Source organism: Zonotrichia leucophrys, chromosome 5 (genome assembly GCF_028769735.1).
Source record: "Zonotrichia leucophrys gambelii isolate GWCS_2022_RI chromosome 5, RI_Zleu_2.0, whole genome shotgun sequence".
Taxonomy (NCBI): domain Eukaryota; kingdom Metazoa; phylum Chordata; class Aves; order Passeriformes; family Passerellidae; genus Zonotrichia; species Zonotrichia leucophrys.
This window is the reverse complement of record NC_088175.1, coordinates 1753785-1779777: the sequence shown is the minus strand read 5'-3', so window position 1 is coordinate 1779777 and position 25993 is coordinate 1753785. Positions and strand designations below refer to the sequence as shown.

Below are 25993 nucleotides of genomic sequence, written 5' to 3'. Positions count from 1 at the left end.
AATATATAATATCCAATGTTTTTGGATTTAAAAATGTATGTTGGCAAATCATTTTTACAAAATTAAAAATTCACATAATAATTTAATCGTAGGAGAAATCTTATAATTATTAGATTATTAATTCAGATACTTTGATTTTGTTTTTTATAATTATGTACAGATTTATGAAGGCATCTGAGTTTTGCTAAAAAACAATATCTTGAGTCATTGTTACAAACATTATCCTATGATTTTTGCATATCTAAATACTTTTGTTGCAGTGTTGCAATCTTAGCTATCTATTGATTCCTTCATTATAGTAGATTTTTGTTGCTCTCAAAAAATCAGTTGGAGGCAGCTCCTCTTGCAGCAGTTGTCCCTAATAATTTTTGTGTACAGTCTGTAATTACATTTACCTGTATCCATTATTGCTGTGGTTGGTTACATGGGCCTTGCATGTGTCAGGCTCTGTCTGCATAACAGTGCAGTGACTGGGTCTGAAGGAGAGAAATAAACTGGGAAAACACTTTCTTGTTCAAGAAGCACTTGAGCTGTATTTATTTATTAATTTATTTACTTACTTGAAGGACCTTTACATCCCCACACACTATTTTGGCTGTGTCAACCTTTAAAGCATTTTGTCTACAGACAAGCACAGTGTTAATCTGCTTCTGAGGGATTGTTTTCCTGAGTTTTGAATTGTGTGTTTTGTTCTTTAGTTTGGAGTCCAGGACAGCATGAGTTTTGTAATGCTGTCTAGAGTTCACGTTCATTCATTGGCAGGCTTTCACTTGATCTCCTGCCTGCTCCAGAGGTGAGGGGCTCTTTCTGCTGGTGCTGTGCTTTAATTTGTGCAAGGTACTTAGCTACTGCTGTGATTTTTCAGACTGTATTATAGAATTACCTTGGCACACATTAAATAAATAATTCTTCCATTGAATCATCTGAAAACTTAGTTACAGGGAGATAGTGATGAGTGGGGTTACTGGTAGGGTTTGGGTCTGGGTGACCCAGAGTGGAATTGCAGAGCTCCAGTTCCCAGCAGGGAGGAGGTTGTACCCAGGGCCGGGGCTGAGCTAACACTTCTAATTCAGATCCAAGTGCCATAATCCACCTTGGTTCTTGTCTGAGTGAACAAGATTAGAACAAGGGGTGGTGGCTTTAAACTGGAAGGGGAGAACAAAGAATAATGGCTTGAATTTGGAAGGGGACAGGGCCTGATTGCGTGTTAGGATGGAATTCTTGACTGTTAGCTTGGTGAGACACTTGCACAGATTATCCAGAGAAGCTGTGGCTGCCTCATCCCTGAAATTGTTTAAGGCCACGTTAAATGGGGCTTGGAAAAACCTGGTCTAGTGGAAAGTGTCTCTGCCTGTGGTAGGGCAGATTGGAATTAGATGACCTATAAGGTCCCTTCCAACCCAAACCATTCTGTGGTTCTGTGAGGAGTTTCAGGGTGTTTGTAAATTGGGTTTCTTTTGGGCAAAGCATCCACTGCAGGAGTATAGCTACTGATTTTTTCAGTGCAAGATATCACTAGAAAGCAGCTCCTCTCTCTGTAAACACACATGGTGTGGACATTGCACCTGGCTCCAGCTGTTTTCTCCTACAAACTCGCTCCTGTTGTAGTTCTGCCAAGAGAAGCATTGCCCAAGGATCTTGGGTTTGCTGCTTCCTCATCTGTATGGATGGAAGCTGCTGCCACCACTGAAGTGGGTAAGCTAACAAGTTTAGGAGCCCAGATCCAGAGCTAAATTCTTGCAGGTTATTGATTGAATTTTTAGAAGACTTAAAGGTCAAGGGAAAATGAGAAGAACTGTTTTCCCCCCAGCCTGTGATCTGGATTGTTGACTGTGTTCACAATCCAATGTAGTTCATTTTGATGCAGCCAAGTCAAAAGCAATGCTTCTGGGCAAAAGAAGGCACATAATATTAAGCCCTGAAAGACTGTGTTCAGGCAAGCAGTGGTGCAGAAAAGAACCTGAGCATTGTGGATTGCTTATCATGAGTATCTTAATATGAATTTCTGGTAGGCTGCACTGTTCAAAGAAGTGAATGTCGATAAATTAATATGACAACATGCAGGAGAAAAGAGGGAGATGGTCTGGCTCTTTATATATACCCCAGTGCACTTGTGCACAGGTGGGAGGTCAAAGGAAGGAAGCAAAAATAATCACAGGATTAAAAACAAACAGAGAAACCAACAACTGCCTGGGTTTAGGAGCTTTGTTTTTCCATTTAACGCCACAGAGGTTGAGAGTTGTCATGTCTATATAAAAATACCTATCTATAGATAGACACATACTGCATATGCAAATATATATATACAGGTGTAAAAGAGATCTGGTGGCTTAGCAAGAACCAACAGGGTATCAGGCAGATTCAACCTTGAGATCACAAACAGTGCTGTAGCTAAATTGGTAGTGAAACTTTAGGAAAAGAGAGCTGGTGGAACAGTTTATAATCTTTTAAGATAAAATTAGATACTACATTTTGTAAGATGTTCTTTAGTCAAACTTCTGGGAACAATTCAGAGGGTTTTATAGAGAGATTATAGCTGAGTGACTGCAGTAGTTGCTTCAGGCTCTAGAATATGTAAATGTGTAAATGATATTGAAAAACTCCACATATGCAGATATGTTTCAGAAGGAAAACTCCAGTGTCTTTTCTGGGGACCAGTGTTGTCTCCAGGTTAGATGGCTTCATGATATGACTTAATTTCATTTTATTGCTTCTCTATGTTATTATTATGCACAGCAGTTTAAACATTGTGAGCAGAGATACTGGGTTTGAATTTTATATGTACATGGGGTTTATTTGGATGATTCCACATATTTTTAATTGAAGAACAGGTGTTCCCTGTAAGCTAAATGGGTATCCACTTACCCTGCTTTTATATAGAGAATACATTAAACTTTGTGTGTGTTTGTTTTCATTTCAGCTTTCATTCAGGAAGACTATTACTGATAAAAATCTTTGTTTCAAACAGCACAGAGTAGAAGTGCTCAGCTGCAATTCAATTTGTGAAGTGTTTCTGTTACAGTGTTGTCACTTTTATAGCACTCCAGTGAGGGGCAAGGAGAGGACTTCCCAAAACACGAATTTTGACTTCAGGCTTGAGCCTCTTACTACCTTCTTTTCTAAAAGATTTTTTGAATATAAATGTGGTGATAAATGTATCTTGAAGCTTGATGCTTTTACCTTTATATTCCTAATTTTGTGGTTGTGTATTGCCAGGTAGCAGCCATCAGATTTGTTCTGAAATTGCAGCTCATTCTCAGGGAGGTTACAGAGCAGCCTTCCCTGTCTTGTTTGTTTTAAACAAATTGACATTGACTTGTAATTGCCTGGGAGAGTTTTTGTCTTGTGTCTGGCTGGAGTTAGGTGTTAGGTCAGATCTTAAGAAGAAATTCTTTATTAAGAGGGGAAGTGAAGCACTGGCACAGGTTGCCCAGAGAGGTTGTGATTGCCCATCCCTGGAAGTGTTCAAAGGCAGCCTGGATGGGGTTTGGAGCAGCCTGGTCTAGTGGGTGGCATCCCTGCCCATGGCAGGGTGGTGCAAGGAGATGACCTTAAAGGTCCCTTCCAACCCAAACCACTCCATGATTCTGGAGTTTGTGCCTGACTGACACAGAGCTCAGAGGTTTCTGTGCATCTCCAGTCTGGAAATCTGTCATTTCAGCATTTCCACTTTGGTCTGAGATGTTTTTGATTCAGTGCCAATGGATAGATTGAACTGCTTGTTAAGTTGGTTTCTGGCACTTGGGTGTTGAGATTCTGCTTGATGGAGGAGCTCTGGTGGACTTTGCACACCCGGTTTGGTGTGTGCTTCTGAAAGACACAGCCATGGAGAAGAAGTGCAGGTGTTTTTGAGGGCAGAGAGGGCACATCTGTCTTGATAGAACTTTCTAGAATATTGGAGTTCTGGTTTGCCTTCCAGAAGGATCATCTGGGCTTGGAGGCGTTCCTAATTGGTGGCAGACGGAAGTCAGTATTGATCCATGGTCATTTGTGCTGGCTTTGGGACAGGAAACCGTGGGGACTGTGTGTGCAGGCTGGCAGGGATGTCCTCTGCCTTGATGATCCAAGCAAGGTCAGGAGAGCAATGGTTCAGCCATCCAGCTGAAGGAATTTTGGCATGCTGCTTGGGCCCAGGGATCAATCCTAAATAGCTGCCTTATGCCTGTCTGAGAAAAAGTCTTTCCAGATCTGATGTTCCTGTGTTGTGTGGTGGCTGTCAGGGTCTCCAAAGTACAGCTGGGCAGTTCATGCATGGAAGGACTTGTTGTCTTCAGTTCTCCCTTAGAGGCTTATAAACATTAACCACCCAGAGGCTACTGATTCAGATAAGCTGCTATAAATTGACACTGCATGTAAATGAGCTATCGTGCTGTGTTGTGGTGATTAATGTAACTGTAATGGCACACATTATCTCCTAAAGTTATGATAACCTGGGGAAATCACTTAAAGATAACCTGTTCTGTCTGTCTTCCTCAGGGAGGAGGATATCTGCATTTTGGCTCCACATAGCTTATCTTTGCTCCTAATGCAAACCAGAAAATTAAAGAGAGCAGACTGCATACTAGGACCATATTCTAGCTTGCATTGCATTTACTCCTGCATGTTAATTTTCTTATGCAAAACTCCTGCTTTTGAGTTGCCTTGAGACTGGCATTTTTTAATAGGCACTCTCCAGAGATCATACTAATTCTGTCCCAAGCTCAAGATCCAGGTGTCTGTGCTGGAACTTAGCTAATTGTTGCTGAACCTCTCATACTTCTGTCGTGCTGGTAAGGCCCTGGCACTAACTGCTTGAGGCTTGGTTTGACTTAAATTAAGTCTTACAGGAATTTGTCTTTGTTTAGCTCTTCATTCTGAAAGTATGTGCTTTCCCTTGCAGGTTTTACTTGTGCCATAATTCAGTATTTGTTCCAGTTTCTAAACAAAACAGCTGATGAGTGATCTGTAGGTACAAGTTTTAATAATACACGTAGAGTTAAATTTGCAGAAAATTCTTTCTTGTTTCAAATGAAATTTAAAGCAGAAAAGGGGAAAAAAAAGCTGCCTTTGATTTTCTTAGTTTCTTATTTTGATCCAAATCCTGAGAGAGCTGGGATTTTTGACTGTGAAGCATTACCAAAAAATGCTTGAGTAAGTATTTTAGAATCCCAAATCTTTGGATTCAAGGTACATTTCCCACTTTTTACTTGGGAATCCTTTGGGCTGTCTGTTCTACCATAGAAACTCTGTCTTGCTAATTGTGATCACTCCTCCTCTCCCTGCATTTTCATATCAGGGATAGTAGAAGGAGGAGCTGAGGAATCCTTGAGGAAAGACAAACTGTAACATGTATGTATTCCTGGAATAGTTATTTGACCTCTCATGAGATTAGAAATGTCTCTTCATGAAAGGGCTCTTGAGAGAAGTGAAGGAGCTGGGGAAGAGGCAGGAGAAGGGAGAAGATCTTTTCCTAGTGAGTGCTGGCAGTCACTCTGTGCTGTGCACAGGGCAGGAGGAGCTCATGCCCATCTGCAGGAAGTGCTGATCTCTCCAGGCTGAAAGCAGCGCTGAGCTTTACAGAGAGGGGCTCCTGAGGAGCCTGCAGGACTGGAGCTGCAGTGGCACACACCCTCTTGTGGCAGGAAGGGACAAGTCCCAGCACAAACCAGCGTGGCCTCTTGTTTTCTGTGCTCCCTGGTTTGCCTTGCTCGCTCTTTTGTGTTCAGTGAACATCCCTCACTCAGGTGCACCACCTGTGCTTTCCTGCACTTGCCTCTTTCATCTTTCTGTTCTTGCAGTGCCTGAATCTGTTCTGTCTTGCAAATTCTAAAACTTCACCCTATTTAAAGCTGGTTTTATCAGTATTTGGATAGTATTTAAACTGTGGGCTTTAAAGTGCCCTTACTTACTTAGTTGCCAACCTACTGAAAATACTCCTTACGGACTAAAACATTTACAGGAACAAAAAGGCTGGAAAAATAACCAAGGGTGCTGAAGAACATACTAGTTTTGTGTCTTAAATAGCTTAGTTTGTCTGAACTACTATGAAGGGGTCATGTATAGATTAGGGGATAACATGCTGCTTTTCCCAGCTGTTTGATTAACCAGCTTAGGGCTGGGTCAGATGCACAGGAGCAGGGCAGGGAAGGCACATCATCACCTTCCAAGTGCAGAGGGGCCCTCCAGCATGTTTGCAGTTATCAGATTTGCTGCATAATAAGCTGTACGCTCCATTCAGCACTCTAATTAACCCAGGAAAGCTCTCTGGCTCAGTCTGTGCTGATAGCATGAACCTCACAAAGCCAGGCAGTCTCACCAAAGTACCTCTAAATAAGATTAAGCAAAGCGAGCCAGCCATGAAATAAAATGTAGGCTAAGTGTCGAGCAAATACTCTTATTTGCTTTCATTTAGTACCAAGTTCTGCACTTGGCATGAGGTGTCCAAGCATTTAATGTGTGAGTAGCACTGGCAACTCCTAGCAAGTGCTGACAGATGAGACCTTAATCATTAATGTTTCTCTGTAGAGACAAAAATAACCAAATGCTGTATGACAACACTTACAAACACGAGTTGATGGTATTTCCTACAACTCCTAAGCAGTCCTGGCTCCCACTGATCCCATCAGGATTGGGAATTACATGTTGGTGGAATATGGTGGCAGACTGGGTAATGCTGGGATGTCAGAGGAAAGGAGAAAAGCCAAGGCTGGCAGGTTTGTGAAGTGTCAGGTTCCGTAGCCCTGTGCTGCTGCTAAAGATCCTTGTCAGACAGCAGGAAAAAAACCCAGTGTGAGTGATGGAGGATGGAGCAGGTACAGACATACAGGGTCCTGAAATCTATTACCTGTTTGCAGAATGGATCTCATCCTCCTTTCTTTGCCTTTTCAGGTATCTTGCAATATCTTCAGAACTCTCCCACCTAGTGACAGCAATGAATTTGATCCAGAAGAAGATGAGCCCACCTTGGAGGCATCGTGGCCGCACTTACAGGTTTTTGATTATTTACCTCAGAAGAAATTCTTGTCATTGCTTGATGTATCTAATAATTTTCTCAGCTTTTTTTTAACCTGTGAATCAGAACGAGTCTGTGAGACACTAACATTTATTAATACTGTTTATGATTCTAATATAGTACCTACAGAGAAGGAAGAGAACTTTGTGATATTTCCAAAATGTTAAAGCTTTCTTTCAAAATGATATTGATGGTGTCCCTCATATTCCTGTTTTCCTTCACTGATTTAAAAATTATTTTACTTTCCCAACTGCTTTGATGCACAAGTATTTTTCAACAACTGCAGCAAGAGCATTGTGAGGATGACACTGCTGGCAGTTTTGCTTTATTGAAGGTGGTTAATATTCATAGGAAAGTGCACAGGTGTTGGCAGCTGATCAGAAAAAATGAATGAGAAGCTGCATCCCTATCTAAGTCCTCCTTCCTCTCCTCAAGGTTTGCTCCCAGGTGTTTGGAGCAGGAATCAAGCTCGCTCAGTAGCATCCCTTTCTCTGAATTTCAGTTGTCAAAACAAGCAATTTTGAGACCCCCATGTGGAATAACACTGCATCCAGGTCTGGGGTTACTACCACAAAAAAATTGTGGGCCTGTAGGAGTGGGTCCAGAGAGCAGGGTGCAGAGATGATCAGAGGGCTGGAGCACCTGTCCTGTGAGCACAGGCTGAGAGAGCAGGGATTGTTCATCCAGGGAAGCCCCATTGCAGCCTTCCTGTACTTGAAAGGGAGCTTGTAAAAAACCAAGGGAGAGAGTGGCTTTTTACATGGTCAGATGGTGACAGGACAAGGAGAGATTCAGATTGCACTTTATTAAGAAGCTCTTGAGTTGTGAGGGTGTGAGGGCCTGGCACAGAGGGTGCCAGAGAAGCTGTGGCTGCTCCATCTCTGGGAGTGTTGAAGGCCAGGTTGGATGAGCAGCCTTGTCTTGGGAATGCTGTCCCTGCCCATGGCAGGGAGGGTGAAATGAGGTGATCTTCAGTGTCCTTTCCAACCCAAACCATTCCATCGTTCTGCAATTTTCAGTGAAGAACATAAACTAAACTGGAGAAAATACTTGATACTAATGCAGTAAATTCCTTTATAGAAAATATAGATGAAGATGCTGTGTGTGTTAGTCAGGGTAATGACTCACACCACTGGTAAATTTACAGGAAGTTTGCTTGAGTAACAGTTTGTGGAGTTTGGGAGTTTTTGTGAGCAAAGGAGCAGAATTGATCTCAGCCTGAAATGAGGATTCTGTTTTACAGTTGCATGCACAATCCTGTGAGGGTTTTTTTTCACTCTCTTGTGCTCTCTAATTCAGAATCTGTTGAAATGTAGGTTCATCCCTCATTTATATTTAAATTTCACAAAAAATAAGAATCTTCAAAACTTCAAGGCAGCTCTGAGGAGCTGTGCCTGCCTGGAAACAGCACATTCAGTGACACTGGTGCTGTAGTTCAAAAAGTCATTACTTGCATGGAAATGAGGGAATTTCTTATCCAGTGGATGACTTAGCATTGTCAAGAAGAAATTCACCAAAGTATTTGTGAAAAGTCAATGGAATTGATTTCCTGATGATTTAATGTTGGTGTTATGTAAGCTGTCACTTTTCCCACAACTTACTTCTAAACCTCTCTCCTTCTTTTTGATTTTCTATTGCTTCCTTTGAGAAGTCAGAGAACACACTTAAAAAGTACCAGCAGCAGTTTTGCAGCGTATTTCTGTCATGGAGAAATTTAAAATTGTTTTAAAATGTAATTTTTAAGCTTCTTTTCTCCTTTCAGTATCAGTATTCATACTCACTAAAGACAAAAAGGAAGAAGTTTTCAGTGGCTGCTCTTTATGAAAAGGTTCTGCAAAGAGAATGGCTGGCTGGTAGCTCATTATCAGTGACAGATCAGAGTTGCTGTCTTATGAGGCCACAGCAGTCTCTGTTTCACTTCACTTCCTTGTTCCCTGCTTTTTATACTCTTCTTTTTCTCCACTAAATGAAAAGTCTTGCATGTCTCACTGAAGAGTTTAGGTAGAGATGGAATCGCATGAAAATAAGCAGATTTTCTCCAGCCCTGAGGCTAATCTTTACAGTAAGTTAGGAACTTCTGAATAAATTCTGGTTTGTATTCTTCTTCTGTGTTTCAAGTTGTACTAGAGCACTACTCTAAGCAGTTTCTAATTTAATTTAAATATTTCCAACTGTTTCACCAACCCCTTCAGAATTGTAATGTCTGTATTTGATGTGACTTCAGCAGTTCAGAGGGCAGTTTAAATGTGCTTCCCAATTACTCTGGGAAGCTTTACAAGATGATAACAAGCATTACAAGATGGCAGTGCCTGTTCTTGGTGATGAAATGTCTTTGACTGGAGTTAAATAAGCAGAGGCAGCTTAAAAAGCTCATGTAATTAATTTTAACTAAAAGGTGGTAACTTAATAAAGGAGAAAAATCTTTTCTGTTTTTTTAACCCTTTGTACTGGGGAAAAATAAGCACTTAATCTTTAATAATTTAGGGAAATACTAAAAATATAAAGAGTAATCAAGTCATAAATTAAACCCATGTTTTGTTTATTTTTTCTTTTGCAGCTTGTATATGAGTTTTTCATACGATTTTTGGAAAGCCAAGAATTTCAGCCCAGCATTGCCAAAAAGTACATAGATCAGAAATTTGTATTGCAGGTAAGCTGGTGTGTTTTCTTTAAGGCTTAGTGCTGCTTTTGGGGAAAAAAAAAATCCTTTAAAAAGATTTAGTTTAGAATTTGAAAGTGTAACTTCATTTGCAACAGAAAAATGCTAAACCAGCATCTACAATGAAAGTTTTCAATCTATGGAGGAAATGGAAAAAGGTGTGTGTGTTTATATGTTAGTCTCTGTTACTATAGATACATAAAATAGATAGCTTGGATCCAGTTTCAATACCTCAGTCAAAATATTTGACTTTCTGGTTTTGAGACAGAGCTGAAACAGTAATTGTTGAAAAATGAAAAGTTTCCCACCAAGTAGTCTCAGAATGCTGTTCTCTCTATCTAGAGACTACTTAAACACCAGTTTTAATGTGCCTTAGTATTGTTTATACTTCTGTTTTCCGGGTAAGCCAGGACACTCCACAGATACATTTTTTGTCTTCAAATTTGAGAACAGGCCTGACTTGGGTTTTGTTTTCCCTTTGTGAGGTTTTCTGTAACTGCACAGTCAAAAAGAACTTTGTGCTTGATGCTGTCTGTAGCTTGCTTGTGAAAATCAGGGGAATTTAGAAGGATTGCTGTTTAGTTAGAAAATGGAGTTTCCTTGCAGGCTGTCACTTGAATGAAAAAGCAGCTTGGAGTTGGCAGGAGAGACTCAGCATTTCTGAAGATCTTTCTCTTGCCCCTTATCACTCATGGAGCTTTTATTTTTCCCTGTACTGCTCAGGCAATAAAAGTTGTGCTTTTACTGTTCATCTATGTTGTCTGGATGAAGAATACCTGAAAAATGTAGAGAACAGAGCAATTTCTGTCCTTACATTCAAAGTTTCAAAGAAGATAATTCAGTTTCTTTCTTGATATCACAAGACCTTCTTCATCCTACAAAAGCAATAGGATATACTTAAATTTTTCCTTTATCCTTCTCCTAAACACAAGAGCATTTTTCTTTTGGATCAAACCTCTGGTGCTTTCCTTTTTGTTCATCTCAGTAGTGATTTGACAAGAAGATTCACCAATGTGTTCATCCAGTACCTGGTGGAGATAAAAGAACATGCATGACAAATCACTCCTGACAGGTTTTTTCTGGCTGGTTTTGGTTTGATTAGATAGAGCAGGATTGCATTAGGATGAATACATGTGCTCTCCTTCAAAATCTAGTAAAAATAATTCTTAGATGCTCCTGTTCTGTGCTGCTTGGTCATGACTGGCAACATCCCACTCAACCTTTTCAAGACATTCAAAACTGTCAGTTTGGCACAGAAGAATGGGTCTAAACCAAGGATTTTTAATTTTTTTTTAAATCTTGCTAGTTTCCATTAAATCTATTAAATGGAAGAATATTATCTACTGAAAGAGGGGAATATGAGATTTTAAAACCTACATATCAGAAAACATGATATGACAATTAAAAGGGCAAAGGAGTTCTGATGATCCCTATGTTCTTATGGGGTTTGGTGATGCACATTTTTATATTGCTGTGCACAGTGTCAATTTAAAATACACATTTTTCTAGAAAAAGTTCTATTCAGACATACATAGACACACATATGCACACTACATATAAGTAGTTATATTTCCATGTGTGTAAATACTTTGTGGTGAGCTGTAGGAAATTGGGGTGTCCTTCCACTTCTTGTTGTGTTTGTTGTGTGTCAGGGGTAACTTCTGGGTACCTGCAGATCCCTTACACAGGACAGCAATTTGAGACTTAAGAACATGAAGCATTTTGGTGTCTTGTGACACTGACAACACAAATGGGACTTTTGGAGTATTTGAAATCAGCTTTTTCTCAAAATTAATTTTTTTAAAATTTTAATGATGTGTTTCTTGGCAGTAAGGATGCCTGTATAAAAAAAAGGAAAATGTTAATTTTTTAATGGACTTTTTTCAAACTTTTTGCTTGTTTACTTGCTTTTTGCTTTCTTTTATTAAGTATAGCTGTGTTTCTGGCTTTCAGCTGTATGTTTTAATAAAATACTGTATTTACCAGTGTAGCTGTTCATTTCTAAAGCCTGCTTATGTACAGTTTGAAATGGTTGGCAGTGGTTGCTAAGAGACATACTATTCAAATATATCCACAAGTCTCTGTTATGTAGGTTGCTATTTTGGAAAATTAATTTCCCTTTTCTATGTATGTTTAGAATAGTCAAAATAAATTATGGAAGTCCTGCTGCTAATTCATAAAAATAAGACTTTATTGTTGAAACCTGAAAACCAATTGGACATAGCAAAATAACAGTCTTATTATTATTTTTTTTTTTAATGAGAGACTTAGTTTAGCAATGTTTCCAGATAGGATCTGCATAAGAGAACTGGAAATATAAATACTTTTCAATCCAGTAAGGAAACAAAAACCATAAGTGCTTCCAGCTGTTTGCCGTCTTAGGCTGAAATGTTCTATTTGGGGACGGATGAGGTGACTATTTATTTATTTAAATCCAGAGCTAATTGAGGAGAGCAATGTGTTTATAACCTCTGGAGGGCAGCTGACAAACCTCACACTGCCCTCATGAAATCCCCACCACTGCAAAGATGATACAGTGAGGTCTCACTGCAAGCTGCAGAAATGTTCCAAACAATGAGGAAGAATGTGTGCATCAGTCCTAGACCTGGGTGTTAGAAAGCAAGACCCCAGACAGCCTAACAAATTTAAATCATATTTTTTCTTATCTTTTTCACCTCCTCAGAGTTACATAGTAGTTTAACAGGGATCAGGTGTAGCATGCATACACTGACGTATCTACTTGCTGTAGGTATTTATAATTTATCTGTTTGTGAATCTAAGATAATTTTGTTTTCTGCCACTCCTGTAATGATTTTCTGACAGCATCTTACCCATTTGTAAGACCTGTTTGACAATCTACTTCTCTTGCAAGACAGGTACTGATTCACAGTTAATTTTTTTCATGCAAGACAGATACTAGTTGCCTATGATTACTAAAAATTACCTAAAATTCCCTGATTTCTGCATATTTGTGGCAGTTGGTTGTGCTTTTTGCTTTAAAGTTTACCTCTGCATTTATTCCAAACATCCACCAGAATACCCAATGTTGTGGTGTCACAAAAAAAATGAAGAGGGTGAATGAGCTAAAGGAAAGCTCATACTCTTGTGGCAGAGGATTCAAGGGGAATAAAACAAAGAGCTGCAGGTGATTTTCCTGCTGCTCATTTCATGCAGCTTCAGGTGTCAGTGTTTGGGATACATTTTGTACAATACCATACTAAAACATCTTCTTTCTTGGCTAAGTCTCACATAACCATTTAAGATCTACTTAGTAAACATGGGTTTTCTATTGGTTTTTTTTCTTTATTCATTGTTTTGGTTTTTTTTAATTGGCATTGATAATGAAATCGCCATTTTGTTCAAAGTGAAGGATTAATTCCCTGTGATGCTTTTGATTTGTGGCAATTGGTGGAGATCCCATAGCAGCAGATCCAGTCCTGGCATGGACTTCCCTGTTGAGTTTTTCCACAGCATGAGGGCCTTGCAATCACTAGGAAAGCTTAAGAGCTCTTCATATGAATGGCAAGCAATTAGAAAAATGTGACCTTGACACAACCTTGTGAGAACAAAGTGTTAGAGCAAATGAGGAGCTTCTGGTTCTGCAGAGTCAGGGAATGGTGGATGGTAAAAGGCAAACTGCCTTATCATATTTATTTTTGGGGAGAAGATGGGCAGCATTTTGGAGCTAGTTAATCACAAATTTATTTTTCTGAGGTTTATGATGTTATACTGAGGTTCCAGCAGGTTTTTTTAATACTGGTTATCTACTCCTGGGGTACCATGGATGTCACATTCTTTGACTCATGTGTTTCCATGAATTCAGTTTGATACAGAAGTCTGTTGTGTCCTGCTTGTCAAGTGTCTCCTGTTTCAGTTCTCTTTTTCATTTAAACACAGCTGTTGGAGCTGTTTGACAGTGAAGACCCTCGGGAACGAGACTACCTAAAAACAGTCTTGCACAGAATTTATGGCAAGTTCCTGGGCCTTAGAGCATTTATCCGAAAACAGATTAATAATATTTTTCTACGGTAAGTTGTGGAAGAAGGAGCTTTTCACTTATGAACCCTTTAGGAAACTGATATATTGCTTATATTTAACTTTTCTTTTTTTAGATTTGTTTATGAAACTGAACACTTCAATGGCGTAGCTGAGCTGTTGGAAATTTTAGGAAGGTAAAGGAGTCTTTATTTATTATCTAACTCAGACTTCCCTTTGGACACGTCAGGGTAGTGTCAGATTTGGAAAAAGTATTATGATAATCCCTGACTCTGCAAACAGATGTGTGCACATGCTCATCTTTAAGCCCATGTGCAAATCTCTGTCACATCTTTGCCAAGAATATCTAACTACAAGTTCCAGCCAAAGTGTTGGGTTGATTTTGTGTGTGAGTCCATTAAACACTGCACACTTCATCCTTACATGCTGGAGGATTATTTTCTTCTGAGCACACTTAGCAGAGGGGATGTTTTGAGTGAGTCTAATTTTGGTGCGTTAATTACTCAAGACCACCTTGCTCAGATGAATTTACAGACCACATAGACAGGTCTTTTCTGTTTGGCAGCAGGTTTGTGCAGCTGTTTATGTGATTATTCCTAATGGGAGCTGGATTGCTACCTGGATATGTAGTGCCCTGCTAATATAAATTAATACTGTTTATAAAGCAGGGCCAAAAGCAGGACCAAAGTCAGCAGCTGTTTACAAGTGCTGTTTGTAAACAGCTGCTGACTGCTAAATATATTTTAATCTAGAAAGTGCTTGTTCAGACCTCAGTAATGCTATCTGTGATGATGACACTAACAAATATTTCTTTTCTCATTTCCAGTATTATCAATGGTTTTGCTTTACCTCTCAAGGCAGAGCATAAACAGTTTCTGGTGAAGGTGCTGATCCCTTTACACACAGTCAGGAGTTTATCACTCTTCCATGCACAGGTAGAAATTAAGAAAATATTTGCTGTTCAGTAAGAATTATATGTATATTTTTAAAGGTTGCTTTGTAAATTTAATTACATGCACATAAAAAGGGGGAGGGGAATTCTAAATGTGGAAAAAATACAATTGATTTTTTTCAAAATTACTTCAGTATCTTTTGTATGAGAAATATCTAGCTTCTGTTCTGATTAGGTAATTAAAAACATAACATAAATCTGTAATAGTTTGGAAATTTTATTTGGTAGTTAGCTCTATCTCAAGGTTTTCCTCTCTGCTCTTTTCTCATTCTCACAAGTTTGCCTTTCCCATTCTCTCTCCCAAGAGGATTTTTGGGTTTCCTTAGTCTTGCCCTGTCAAGGCTGTTCTTCACCCTGGCAACGTTCTGAATACTAATACCCACATTTTTTCATATAATATTCTCCCTCACAGATTTCCTTAATACTGCATTTATGTTCTCATACATCTTTTTATACCTTCAGCTTTCATGATGTAATTTTTCCTCTGATAGCTGCTACCTGTTGCCTTTCTCTCTCATTCTCAGAAAGTGAAAATTTTCACTATTTCTTTTGGTGACAAAGCTCTGTTTCTAAGTATGTTATTCCAGGTTTTAGCTGTGTCGACTCATCTTGCAAGAATTCTCATGACTTTGCTGTATAAAATTAGTAAAAAGTTGCACTTTAAGAGAATAGCAGAAGCTTCAAAACATTTCTTGTATAACTATATTTAGAATTCAAAGTTGTTCTGATTTTTATTTTATATGCTACTTTGTCACTTTAATTGTTCTTGTGTAGAACAATTGTTTCTTATAAACTCATTTCTTATAAACTGATTTTTGAATGGATTTGCACAGTGCAAACTGCATCTTAGTCTAAAATTGGATGTAGTTTGAGAGAGCTGAATAGCATCTTGCCTTAAGTTTTTATTTTTAAAGAAGTTGAGGTTTTGTGGTTTCTTTATAGAAATGTTCTAATTTTGTTTTTGTAAATTGTTACCTCTTCACAGCTGGCGTATTGCATAGTACAGTTTCTGGAGAAGGACCCCTCACTCACAGAACCAGTAAATATTTCTTTCATACTTTTTTTTCACAATGAATGGTTTACTCTGTAGAGAGAAAAGTAAAAAATCTAACTTCTTTTTCCTTCTAATTTAGGTCATTAGAGGTTTAATGAAATTCTGGCCAAAAACCTGCAGTCAGAAAGAGGTAAGAGATATGCTGATATTACAAAGAAAAAGAAAGTCATTTTGCTCTAAAACATAATAAGCAGAGAATCTTTAAATAATTTGAGGTCAATAGCACATTCTGTGGTGAATCTTGGTATTATTTCTTGTAGATGATTTTTCAGTACTTTAATTCTATTTTTTTAAACAGTTTTGACTGTGCAAAGTTTGATAAGTCTGGTTCCTATTCACAAAATAGTTCCTGGTTCTGCTGCAGAGAATTTTTTAGAAAGGAGAAAATAAACATAATTAAGGATAGGTTGGAAAACTCTGTTAGATTTGGAATTGTTTCCATATGAAGACAGTATTTTTCCAGTGAGGATGAAAGATACTTTATGTGGTGTTTACCTACTAAACACGTAAAAGATACAGTTAAATATGTGCATTTTTGTTTCAGATGCAAATTAGAGTTTCCCTAGTGAGGTTTTGTGAAACAGCGAATCTGTTATTTTCAGTGTTGCTCTCGAAAATGGGGTAAAATTATGAGAATCTCCTTAGTTACTGAAGTTTGAGCCTTTGTTCAGATCTTTGTGTGAGACAAGGTTTTCAGCATGGATGTTTATCCTGGTGCAATTCTGAATTTCATTCAAAATTCTTTAAATGCAGCACTTGAAGAAACTTGTCCTTGTTTTAAGGGACTGAGTCCAAAAGCTGCCAGTGGAGAACTGATGAGATTTTTTGAGACAGGGTCTCACTGAGCTGAGTGAGGTTTCCATTTCTTCCTGAAGCAGTAGAATTTGGAGGTTACCATCATTCTGCAGAACAAGATGATTTGGAGATTTTATATTCAATGCTTTCTTTTTTGTCTTTAGGTCATGTTCCTAGGAGAGCTGGAGGAAATCTTGGATGTAATTGAACCATCACAATTTGTCAAAATCCAGGAACCCTTGTTTAAACAAATTGCCAAGTGTGTCTCTAGCCCTCATTTTCAGGTCAGTGGTAAAGGTTATTGTTTATATGGGAATGTATAGTCTCAGTTTCAAACATAACTCCCCTCAAATGTAAATATTATTCTATGTTATGTTTTTAAGTACTTGTCCTCTGTGGAAGAGGATTATGTTGGGGTGGAAGGTTAGGTCTGAGCTCCATTAATAACTTGCTGGAGGTGTTTGGGGTTACAGCTCAGAGCTTGTCCTTCTGAGCCCCTCACAAATCCTTAACCTGTGTCCAAGCAGGCTTTGAGCCCTCTCACTGAGGGTGGCAGGTGCTGGCCCCATAGACCCTGGAGGATGGATTTGCTCCCTGGTTTTGGTGCAGTTCCTGTTTTCTGGCTTGATTCCTTCTAACCATGTACCCACGTGTCTGGTTAGAGGTGACACAAACTGTGTAGCCTGGTTTAATCACATTGTGTAATGGGAGGAAGGGGAATGGATGGGATGTAAATGGATATGTGAAGAGGATATAGAGTTCATGGCCTGTAGTGTCTCCATATTAAGCCTGGTGATCTGTCCTGGCACAAAGACAGATGTGACTTTTCCAGCTCTTCCTTGGACTACATCCTTTTTTAAATCATAATTCAGATCAGCATCCTCCTTCCTACCCCCCAGCTCCTCTCCGGGGTAATTGCTGTCCTTGGTTCCTTCCCCACACTTCAGATTTCTCCTCCCTTATCCAGCCCAGCTCCTGGGCCTTTCCCTGTCTCCTTCCTCTGGTATCCCAGCGCTGCTGGGTTTTTTCCAACTGCACTCTTCCTGATTTTGAGGGAAAGGGTGATGGGAAGTCTGTCTGCTCTTCCTTCCCCTCCTCAACTGATGCTGTGTCTGCACCCAGTCTTCAGTGAGCAATAACACATTGCTCAGGCAACAGAGAGTGGGTGCTGTGGGATCAGAACTACAGGATAGAAATTAATTCCATTAATGCATGTTATGCTACTGATTAGAGTAGTTGAATTCCAAAACTAATGGCTCCTGTTAGCCCATCTTTGTGGAGTTTCTCTGTGGTTTGTTTTTCTATCAGAAAATCACAAAATTACAGCTATCTGAATTCCTGTTCCTGTTTTATTTCTTTCACTCAAAGGTGGCTGAAAGAGCGCTGTATTATTGGAATAATGAATACATCATGAGTTTGATAGAGGAGAACTCAAATGTTATACTTCCCATCATGTTTTCCAGCCTTTACAGGATTTCTAAAGAGCACTGGAATCCGTAAGTTTGTGCATTTACACTTTATCTTTCAGCATTTGACTTCCCACTGATAAACTCAGGGAGTGTCTGCTGCAGAACATGTGAATGGGAGAGATGCAGACTCAAAGCTGCTCTGAGCAAGTGCAGCTCTGTTAATGACAATATGTATTAGTCTGCACTTGAGCTTGTCTCAGTGTTTTTAATTAACTGGTATGTGTACAAAAATCACTACTTTGTAGGATAAAAATAGGCCTTCTCACAAGCTGGAAAAAAGAAGAAATTAAATGTTACATTGTTGTTGAAGGAAAAATGTTGCTCATCAAGTGTTTCTCCTACGCAGTTTTTTTATAAACGGGTTGGCTCTTAAGCCTGATTCTAAATTGTCTAGAAGAATATCTGTTGGCATTAATAAAGCTTTGTGGCTGTATCATCAACTGATACCTCTGGGAGACTTTTGGTGTTGGCATTTTTTTAAACATCCATGAAACAAACAGACAATATATTCTTTGGTTGGGTTTTTCTTTCTACATTTATTTAAATACAGCTGTTTTCTATGACAATAATTAAGCAGTTACTTAGCATTGATATTTTGATAATTAGGCAATTTTATTTTCAACTGAATGGCCTAGTAAAAAGTGTTTTTATGTAAAATTGTATTGCAGGAAGATGACATACATCCTTTGTTTTAGTTGGAAAGTTTTTTTAAGTCAAGATGATTAGCATTTAGTAAAGCCAGTATTTTTAATGAGCTGTGCTATGTTCAGGTTGCTTTGAGACCTTACTGTAAAGTGTTTCATCTTTTCAAACATTGGTCTTCTTGTTCTGTACTAGTCAAACTCTCAAGGTTGTGTGCTTACATGACAAATCTAATGCTGCTGGAAAGCCTCTGTAACTTAACACTGGTCACAAAAAGACACTTTCCAGTCTCAAACCTTTTAATACTATGCACTGAGATGCTTCTGCTAATGAGAATGTTCCAGTATCCCAATTCATAGAGTTTTCATACCCATAGTAATTTTGTTGCACGAGCCAGGTAATGACACATCTAAAATAAAGGAGCTATTTAAAGATTTTTTTATATTTAAAAGAAATTTTTTCACGTAGGCAACAAAAATGAAAGTTTATTTAAAGAGATGAGAGAGACAGGGGTGCGTGGGAAATGGCACATGGTTTGTGTGTCCTGCAAGGATTAGCTCCAAAGGTTCCTGGCACTTGTGCTGTTGATTCACTGCCTCCTGGCTGAGGAGCTGCTTCTTAAGCAGCCCTGGGTCTTGAATATGACAGCCAGAGTAGTGGATCAGGAACTGTGAAAGGGAAAATGAATAAGAACTGCATGAGCACAAGGAAATCACTCTTGAAATACAGCTTTGTATTTTGCATAGATGGAGTGAATATTCAGCTTCATAGAAGAGTCATAAGGAAATATGAATCACTTTCATTTTGTGTTTGAATTCTATTCCTTGTGCCAGCATTGATGATTTGAATCTCTGAAGTTGCATTCAGAATTGCTCCACAGCATGAGGGAAGAGACTGTAGTTATGTGTAATAGCTTTCTGTTGTTGCCTTTCACGCTGGAGTTTTGGCCTGCTCCATCTCAGTAGTCAGTAGGGACATGAAAGCCCGTTCTCACCTTTAAGTATGTTAATCCAAAGTAGTTTCAGTGCAATCGAAGAATTTACATAACCATGCTTGCAGGAACAGAATCGGTCACAGAAAGGCTGCGAAGAGAAGACACTTTTTATTTCACGTTTGATTTCACCTGAAACTAATGGATTCCTTTCTTTCTTCTCTTTCCATGTTTCACAGGGCTATTGTGGCTTTAGTCTACAATGTGTTGAAGGCATTTATGGAAATGAACAGCACCATGTTTGACGAGCTGACAGCCACTTACAAGTCAGATCGTCAGCGGTAACTTTTTAAAGCTTTTTTTTTGTCAGCTGTGCACATGGCCTGCAGTTTAGTTCTCCCCTTACACTCAGGTGCAGTTGCAGAATCTCAGACATTATAAACACTGCCCCATTTTTGCCTTTGCCTGCTTGTTGGGCTTCTCATTGCAGGATGTGAGATTGTGTGCAGGTTGTTCTCTAGGCTTTATTAAATACAGTATCCACTGCATGGCTTGGGAATCCACATTCCTTGGCAATTCCTTTTTGACACCACATTCCAAAACACTTAAGTGTATCAAGATCTTCAATGACAAAAAGAAAACAGGGGTTGAAAGGTAACACTTTAAGTAAAGACTTAAAAAAAAAAAAAGTTGCACCGAGGTGTGGAAAGAGACATGAGGGAAACCTCTAAAATTGGATTTTCCAAGCTGCTGTTTGTTGGCTCTTAAAGCAAAGAGACATCTCTCAGCTTTTTTGTTTCTTATTCAGAGGTCCTGCTGTATCTGAGTCTTTCAGCATGCAGGATCCATTCAATACACCACTCATAGAGGCATTAGTTCAGCTCCAGTGCCTTCCTGTCTTTTCTGCCATTTTCCCTAATCTTTATTTCTCCATTACAGTGCAGTATCTTTTCTCAAAAGTTTCACCTTATGCAAAGATTAGGTGAAAAAAATGAGCAAATTTCAGGAACTTTGAACAGGCTGCAGCTTCATTTCAGCCATACTTTGGCTGTGACTCAGGGTTCCCCCAGGCAATGCAAAGGGCACTGCATGTCAGCAGAGGTTTTTAGGGTAGTCCAACCTTGAAAGTCTCTTGGCTGCTGTAGTTTTTTGGCTTGTGTGACTGGAGTCACTGGCCTTTTATTCCTCTTTGTTTTATAGCCCAAAAAATGTGCACATAACAGGCTAGTTCATTGATACGATATTTTACTTCTAGAGACTTTAGAGATAGATTTGAACTAAGAAGCCAGATATTCTTGACATGTATTGATAAAGAAGTGCCAGTCATGAAGTGCAGTTGAGACAAACTCTGTGGTTTCCTAGCAAAAAGTCAGAGAGTTTTAGGACTGATATCTAGTCCAGATGTTCACTGAGGCAGCTTGGTGACCTGAATCCATTTGTGGTTGCACTTTGCCCTTTAAGATGAGGAATTCTGCTCTGAACAGCACCAGACACTGCAGTGGTGTGTCCCACGTCTGGATAGTGGGGGAACTTTGGTGGCTGAACTGCACAAAGAATTTCTTTTGCACCTGCTGACATTGTACTTCTTACCAAGGCTGGTGCTAACCATGTCACCATTTTTATTTGGTTCTTATCATTTTAAAATCTGAATGTATAAACCCAGGATATTTACCTTTAGGTTTTCAGAAAATCTTCAGCATCTTAATAAAACCACATTTTGGAAGGATAGCTTTGATACCACTTAAAGCTTGAGGAGAAATATGTTCAATATTAATGGCTAGGACAGGTCAAATAGATGAGTTGGATGAGGTGATCATCCTCTAACAGACCTTTAGGTAAGCAGGCATGTATTTCCTAATGATTAGAAGATAAATATTGGTAAGTAGCCTGAAAATATAAGGCTATTTCACTTATTCTTATATTTAATTTTAAATACTCTCCAGTAACAATAAGGCTCTTTTTTTTCCTTTACTGTTCTTCAGGGATTTATCTGAAAGTTGTATTTTTTATATGTTTACAATCCTCTTGGGAAATCAGAATTCCCAACAAATGAACCACATGTTGGTATGTTGAGTGAATCAAAGTGTGTAGGAATGGTTCTAATCCCTTGAAATACTTCTCAAGACTTCTCTAATGTGACTGGCAGAGAATCTGTGTATCTGTCATTGTTAGATTTCCATTTCATCTAAACCTGCAAGGTGATGTCATAGAACTTGAGAGCATTTTGTGCCTTGCAGTCTCAAGGAGATTTATTCACAGTAAGCTGAGGCAGAGACAGGAAATTTAGAAAGCAAACAATGCAGGTAAAGTAAATGTTAGGTTTGCTGTTTAATTTTCTCAAATCAGCCACTAAAGTCTGTTTTTAAAGCAAATGCTACACAGATTTTGTAGGAATTTGGTGTGGAAAAAGAGAACTCACTGCACAAAAGGCAAATCTTGTAGGTTGAACTTTGCCTTGGTTGGTGCCTAAGCTATAGCGAAGCCAGCAGTCAATGTAAGTAAAAATAGTGATTCTAAAAGAATCAAGGAATGCTTTCTAGAAAGTTGCTGTGATTTAAAAGATTATTTATATCTTAAATAAATAAACATGAAAATAATTACATAACTTAGTCCAAAATGTTAATTTTTATAACTTTGACAGATCAGTTCTGTAGTAGAAGTCCACTGCATTTTTTAATTCCTCATTGCAAATTAGTGTCTATGAATACTGTCACTTTGCTCAGCTTACATTTTATGCTCTTCCCATACTGCTTTGTTTAGTTAAATTTATGTAAGTAACAAAAAAAAAAGAAAATATTTAAAAAAAAAATAAATATACATTAGGAAAATTGCAGTTGTGTTTACAAAAATTAGTGCAGCTATTTAATGTCAGCTATATATTTTTAACATAAATATTATTTATCTCCAGTCTTCTCTCCTGCTAACTCTTTGTTTTATTTCATCTGTCAGTGAGAAGAAGAAAGAGAAAGAGCGTGAAGAACTGTGGAAAAAACTGGAGGATTTGGAATTAAAGAGAGGTCTTAGACGTGATGGAATAATTCCAACTTAACAAAAATACAAAACAGCATTATTAACCTGTGGAGTCACACATTTATGTAGTAGAAGATGGAGCAACAGTTTTCTGTATTGTGCAACTTTACAGTAGATTTCACATTTGTTTCATTATTACAACAGCACTGTATATACCTGTCTCTAAGTAAAGGAAAAAAATAAGGACTTTAATCCAAAGTTTGGACAACAGATGGACTTCTCAGAACTTTGCAAACATAATCATTGTTTTAACCCTTCTTTAAAACCAGTCTTCAAAGATCTGTTGATGAAAATTGCAATGTCAGATTCCATTGTCAGGACCTGTTCCTTATTTATCGTTAGCAGAGAGTATAATACAACTTTCAAATGTGAACAATCTTAAAATTTAGCTTGTCTTTCTGCTAAACTGTTACGTGTATTTATAGTAAAAGAGAAAAAAAGACTGTCATTTCCTTATGAGTTTGTGTAACATCCTCCTTCTCTGGATAACTTTACTGTAATTTGACTTTCTTTTCCTTTTGCATATCTTCATAAGTTGAATGTCCATTCAGATCAGGGCCATGAAAAACATTGGTCCTGAATAAAAGTTTTGTTTACTGGTGTGAGCATTTTTTTAGTACCAGGCTGTCTCTGGTGCTTCCTTAATTTGAACATTAGGAATTAAAAAACGAGTAGGTGATAAACATAGTAGGAAAGGGAGCTTTGGATTCGTGCACCTATTTATTGCAAATCCAAATTAGTGTCCACAATCCATGGAAAAAAAAAAAAAAGGGCAGTGGTAACACCCTGGACTTCAGTACCTAACCAGTATTAGTGATGCAGCATTGGACACATGAACCAGAGTTGGTTTAGAAACACCAATTGCTAAATTATTACAGTATGTTCTTATTGGACCATTCTGAAAAAGTAAAGACACATGCTAAACAACACAAGCATGAAATTGATCTCCAGTGGTCATGGATCTAATTGGAAATTGAGTTGAGATAGCAGTTTGGACAGTTTGGAGTTGTTGCCTTACTTTTTAATATGTATTTATAAAGTGTTCCAGCAAAAGAGGATGTAGCCTCTAAGAAACATACTCTAGTGTTTTTGTGGTTCTAGTACTATTACTCATCACAGTACCAGCCCTATGATCTTAGCTGGAAAGGATTCTGGATAATACACTTCTGCATTCTCATCTGGATGCTCATTCCTAACTACTGTATTTGTTACCAAAAGTGGTTCTACAAATGCTACTGAAAAAAAAAAATTCTGGAAATCCTAATGTTCTGAGTATTAATAATAAAGTTTAAAATGCTTTTATATCAAAGGTGCATTGTGACCAAATTGTTTAAAACAAAAGAGGAAAAAAAATACAAAAACAAAGAAGAGGGCTGTATTATAAGTATACATTATTGGCTATCTGCTTTGTATTTGAAAGTGGAATCTTACATCTTTGGTAGGTAAAATGCTGATAAGACTTCTGTACAGTATATATTTAGCTAATGCAGTTGCATTATTCTATACCGGAAGGTATGTGTTTCAGGATTTTTCTCCAGGATGCTTTTGAACTGTTATAGACATATGACAACAGTGAATTGATAATCCTAAACCATCAATCCAGCAGTATTTACAGTATAAAAATGAATTGGTGTTCATGAGTCTTTGTGATAGTTGCAAACATGAATTTATGACCTGTTGCCATTGATAGAAATACAGTATAAATACAAGCTTGTATATTTTTCTTCCTACCTTTAAATATACAGTAGGATTTGAAGTTTTCTTGTTTTCAGGCACGGAAAAAAAAAAAGTAAAAAAGAATTCCCTCCTAGACTACTGACTGTTTCAGGATTATCAGGTCACAGTTTGTACTCCTGGGTCTGCACACACTAATGTTGTAAACTCAAGGCTTTGTAAGAACTTGACACTGTTAATTCTGGAAAGAAAAAAAAAGTGGAACTAGTCATATGCAACACCAAACACAACATGATTTAATGGGATTACTATGAGCTTCTTTTAAGAACATTGACTGGGACTCAATGTAAATTAGGCAGTTACTGTCATAGTTGAAACATTTTATTTTAAAGTGCTGAAGCAAAGGTGCAAGCTGAAATACTGAAGATTAAATAAATTTATAACAAATCATGTCCCTTAGCCCATTGATTTTGACAGTCTTTTATTTCTGTTACCAAGAAAGCAAACTTGCTAGTGTGATTTCTGTGTGAAATGATCATTTCACAGTACAAGAGGGTGGACTCAAACTCATGCTCAAAGACTATGTTCCATTGTGAAAAACTGAGAAAGAACGGAGGAATAAAACTTGATGTTCTTCACCTGGTGGAGTAAAACACAACAATGTGAAATTAGAAAAAGCACCTTGTCCTGTACTTAGAGTTTAGGTGAGTGTTGTTTGTTCATAACTATTTTTGGTTTTGCCATGTCATTCTACTCTTGATCATACAAAACTGACCAGACCCTGGTGGGTTGCAATATTTTGTGGCCTCTTCCGCGGGGACAGCGGGGAGTGTCTGACGTTCCTAGATGATTTGTCACTTCTGAGAAGGAATGTTCCTTCAAGGAGAAGAAGGTGATGGGCTGTTGCATGAAGTCTCTTGACTCTAAAGGCTGGGTGAAGCACCTGAAGATGCACCTGCAGCCAGGAGCCCGCGTGTGCCGCAGCCCCAGCGCCGTGCCCGGCCCCGCAGGGCTGGAGCTGCAGCAGGAGGAAGAGGAAGGCAGCCCGTGGGCCCGAGTGTGATCAGTGCATCATAAATTACACTTCTGTTTGTTTGCTTCTTGAGTTCCACAAACCACCTTGGTTGGTGTCAGTGTTGTTGTTGGCTGCTCGTGCGGCAGCGTGGGGTGGTCCTGCGTGTCCTGGGCCACATTGGTCTCAGGGGAAGGGTTGGGCACTGCTGCTCACAGGAAGGAGCTGCGGGGGCATTGGGGCGTGGGGATGTAACAACTGTGCAAGTAAAGTTCCTCTCGTACACTCTGAATTGACCACATGTTGCTTTCTTCATCTTGCACGTCTCCCGTACTGTTTTCCTTTCGTTGCTTTTGAGTGTTTTTTGTCTCTCTTCCAAAGGTTGGAATGCTTTAAATAAAGGTATTCTAATGCCATTGGAGCATTTTGCTAGCAGGGTTATAGTAAATTTAATCTTGGTTTTGTTAGCATAAGTAAAAGCGTTTAATTTATTTTTTTTTATCTGTTCTCATATATGGAAAAATCGAGGGTGTTGGAGCCAAGAATTGCTTGAGTAAGAAATGCAGCAGCTGTACTTGCATTATACGTGCGTAAGTGCAGCCTTAGGCTCTCTCACTTGATGGAAAAGAAAATATATTAGGAGCTCTTAAAAGCTCTTTATTGTTTTGTGAGGAGTGGGAAGGATGAGATTCTTCTCCCTCCAAGTAAAACTGACATAATTTCCTTTTAGTTCTGTCTTTGAAAACAAAGATGCCCTTTTCTCTTAATTGTGTGACACCACTATCCCA

The 25993-nt window shown here is 38.5% G+C and overlaps 1 protein-coding gene across 2 annotated transcripts in view; it reads left to right on the top strand.

Annotated features, from left to right (window-relative positions):
* The window catches only part of PPP2R5E (protein phosphatase 2 regulatory subunit B'epsilon), a 71350-nt gene extending 46705 nt beyond the window's left edge, over window positions 1-24645 (top strand). For both annotated transcript variants that reach the window (XM_064713384.1, XM_064713385.1), the window contains exons 4-14: window positions 6868-6969; window positions 9549-9641; window positions 13548-13678; window positions 13763-13822; window positions 14473-14581; window positions 15584-15637; window positions 15732-15782; window positions 16612-16731; window positions 17816-17943; window positions 19729-19830; window positions 22439-24645. In XM_064713384.1, coding sequence (XP_064569454.1) covers window positions 6868-6969; window positions 9549-9641; window positions 13548-13678; window positions 13763-13822; window positions 14473-14581; window positions 15584-15637; window positions 15732-15782; window positions 16612-16731; window positions 17816-17943; window positions 19729-19830; window positions 22439-22538 — 1050 coding nt within the window. In that variant the 3' untranslated portion in view covers window positions 22539-24645. The remainder of the gene's footprint in view (window positions 1-6867; window positions 6970-9548; window positions 9642-13547; window positions 13679-13762; window positions 13823-14472; window positions 14582-15583; window positions 15638-15731; window positions 15783-16611; window positions 16732-17815; window positions 17944-19728; window positions 19831-22438) is intronic.
* Window positions 24646-25993: the final 1348 nt, after the last annotated feature.